The sequence below is a fragment of the Monoraphidium neglectum genome (assembly GCF_000611645.1).
Source record: "Monoraphidium neglectum strain SAG 48.87 unplaced genomic scaffold scaffold04868, whole genome shotgun sequence".
In the NCBI taxonomy this organism is placed as follows: Eukaryota; Viridiplantae; Chlorophyta; class Chlorophyceae; order Sphaeropleales; family Selenastraceae; genus Monoraphidium; species Monoraphidium neglectum.
The window spans coordinates 1-2,726 of record NW_014008762.1 but is presented as its reverse complement, the minus strand read 5'-3'; the positions used below and the strand labels follow the sequence as shown (position 1 = coordinate 2,726).

Genomic DNA, 2,726 nt, shown 5'->3' with positions numbered 1-2,726 from the left:
CCGGGACTCGTATCACAACATCACCTGAGCGCGAAGGCGAGGTGATCAGAGCAGCAGAGGGATCTGAGTGTAACCAACATCAACACGTGGCTGGACGCTTTGTGGACCGAAACAGTCACTGTGCATGTGGTCCACTGCTGTCATAAGACCAGCTTTATGCATGCTGTCCATGCCGCCTGAGCTTTGAAAAAGTACGAACGGCGTTTTTATCATCCTGTATATGGTTGCAAGTCGGCTTTTGAACCCATGTAATTTCACACGATGCCGAGAGCAAATGTCGCCAGTGTTGGCACAGACCATTCAGCAATCCAAACCAAATACAGAGAGACGTCGAACGGGTGAAAGGACACTTTTGTGAAAAACAGTTGGGAATGATTATCAGAACAAGTCCGGCAGCATGGGAACTTGAGACCAAAAGACGGCACTTCAGGGGCTCACCGACGACCAACCCCCTCAACAACATGGCCATTCAACAAGGCGATACGAGGGCTCAGCAGCTCTCTTTGATGCTTCCAGCTGATGTCATGCTCCTTACATTGTACTAGCGCTGAATTTTGCGACGCTCCCAAAAGCAAAGGCATCCCGCAGCGACAATCCATTTCTGGAATGCTGACCTGGCTTGAGATCACGCAGCGCGTCCCACGTGTCCGTGCTGGGTGCCCTTGCGCTTCGATACCAAGCAGAATACGTCACATCTAGGCCATGTGCATATATGGTCCTTGCTCATTTGTAGTACGCATGCTGCGCCGCGTGAGCAGGGCTGAAGAGCGCCAAACTCACCTGCTGTGCTCCGGTGGGCGGAGTTGGCGCCAACCGAGTTACGAATTTCGCGCCCGATCACTTCACACGCGCTTAAAAACAGTGAATTTTAAACGTTCAGAAACACAGCGACGCCATGCAAGGTAAGGACCGCGCCAGTGTTTCGTCCACGGGTTGGAGAGCAGCTCCGCGGCGTTATCTCACCGCCTTCGTGGTGTCATCACACTCGCAGGACGTACGACGGTGGGACCACGGGTCGGGCGGGAGCGCATGGCGCTCGCTGCGAAGTGGCCGTGCTCCCACGGCGCACCTCATGCGCTGCTGGGAACAGCAAGGCGCGGCACAGGCGTCCCAGTGGTGGCAGGCGCGGCGCGGCAACATGACAGCCTCACAGATAACAAAGAAATCCAGCTGCAGCAGCAGCAGCAGCAGCCCAGGCCGCGGGGGGTTCCGGAGGGACCGGGCGCCCAGCAAGCTGCGCCCGCTCAGTCCGGTGGCCCGGCCACCCGTGCGGCCGCCGTGGTCGCGGCCGCCGCCGTCACCCTGGCGTCCCTCCTTGGCCCGGTGTCCCTGCCGCCGCCGCTCGCGCCCGCGGCGGCGGAGGCGCGCGCGCGGCTGACGCCGGAGGAGCAGCTGACGGTCGACGTTTTCAAACGCAACGTGCCGTCGGTTGTCAACGTCACCAACCTCGCGGTCAGGTGGGGCGCCCCCTTCCCTCCCCCTCCCCCATAGGCAGCCACCCCGGCCACCTCCCTGCCTCGCCAGCAGGGCATGCGCGGGAGTTTCATGCGTGCGGGCACGGACCCTTTCAGCAGGGTGTCGAACATGAACGCTTCGGGGCGGCTTGCTGGTACTGTCACGGTCCGTGGCTGTGGCCGGCATGTCTACCCATCTCCTGCAACACACTGTGAACCCTCCCAAGGCGGGACGCGTTCACCATGAACATGCTGGAGATCCCCCAGGGCGCGGGCAGCGGCTTTGTTTGGGACGAGAAGGGGCACGTGGTGAGTGGGCATTCCTCCCAGGCTGTGCTGGACTGCGGGCGCGCTGCAGCATGTTCAACGGACGCTCTCTTTGGGAGTGGCCGCAGCGCCCGCCACGGAGCGTAGGGGTCGCGGCCCCAAGCGTGCCAACGTTGGCGGCAAGGCTGCGGCAAAGAGCAAATGCACACCCGGGTCATGAGGAAGGTTGGGGCGGCACCCGCAGCGTCCCACACAACACACGTGCGTGCATGTTTATGTGCACGCGCGACCCCCCCGATCCACACACGCGCACACACACACACACACACACACACACACACACACACACACACACACACACACACACACACACACGCACGCACGCACGCACGCGCGCATGCACATTCACGCACGCACACGCACACGCATGAACCCATGCTCGTGCACACCACGCTAACCAGCGTATGCAGACATCACGCATAAGCGCATGCCCTGTGTCAATCACGACACAACTGGACATCGGAATGCTGCCACACCCCTGCCCCCTATTTCCCCCCAGGTCACCAACTACCACGTCATCCAGGACGCCAGCGACATACAGGTGACGGCGCTGGGCGGTGACGAGTACAGCGCGCGCGTCATTGGCGTCGACCGTGACAAGGACATCGCAGTGCTGCAGGTGAGGCGATGATCTGGGGTGATCGGATTCAACGTGATCTGGCGCCCTGCGCTGCCACTGCGTTGGGCCAGGGCCTGGATATGTAGCTGCGAGGGTCTCCAGGTGCCATCGCAGCGACGTGCGGCGCCGGGGCGCCGGGGGCGTTTCACAGGGTGTGGGTGCAGCAGCCTCGGGGGCCATCTGCAGGGCTGCGTTTTGCCCCTCAGGTGGTGGAAAGTGCATGATAGGCAATCGCACCCCCTGCCTATTCAGATCACCGGCCGCCCCGGCAAGGGCCTCGCCGACGACGAGCCCTCCGGCCCCAACGGCGCCGCCCCGCGCCGGAC

General features: G+C 62.1%; 1 protein-coding gene across 1 annotated transcript; it reads left to right on the top strand.

Moving 5' to 3' along the window:
- Positions 1 to 895: 895 nt before the first annotated feature.
- On the top strand, positions 896 to 2,486 carry MNEG_14908 (hypothetical protein; the record flags this gene model as incomplete). The annotated part of the gene is made up of 5 exons (XM_014036621.1): positions 896 to 902; positions 1,154 to 1,457; positions 1,682 to 1,763; positions 2,281 to 2,400; positions 2,472 to 2,486. The coding sequence occupies 5 exons, from the start codon at positions 896 to 898 to the stop codon at positions 2,484 to 2,486; spliced, it is 528 nt and encodes a 175-aa protein (XP_013892075.1).
- Between the last annotated feature and the right edge of the window lie 240 nt (positions 2,487 to 2,726).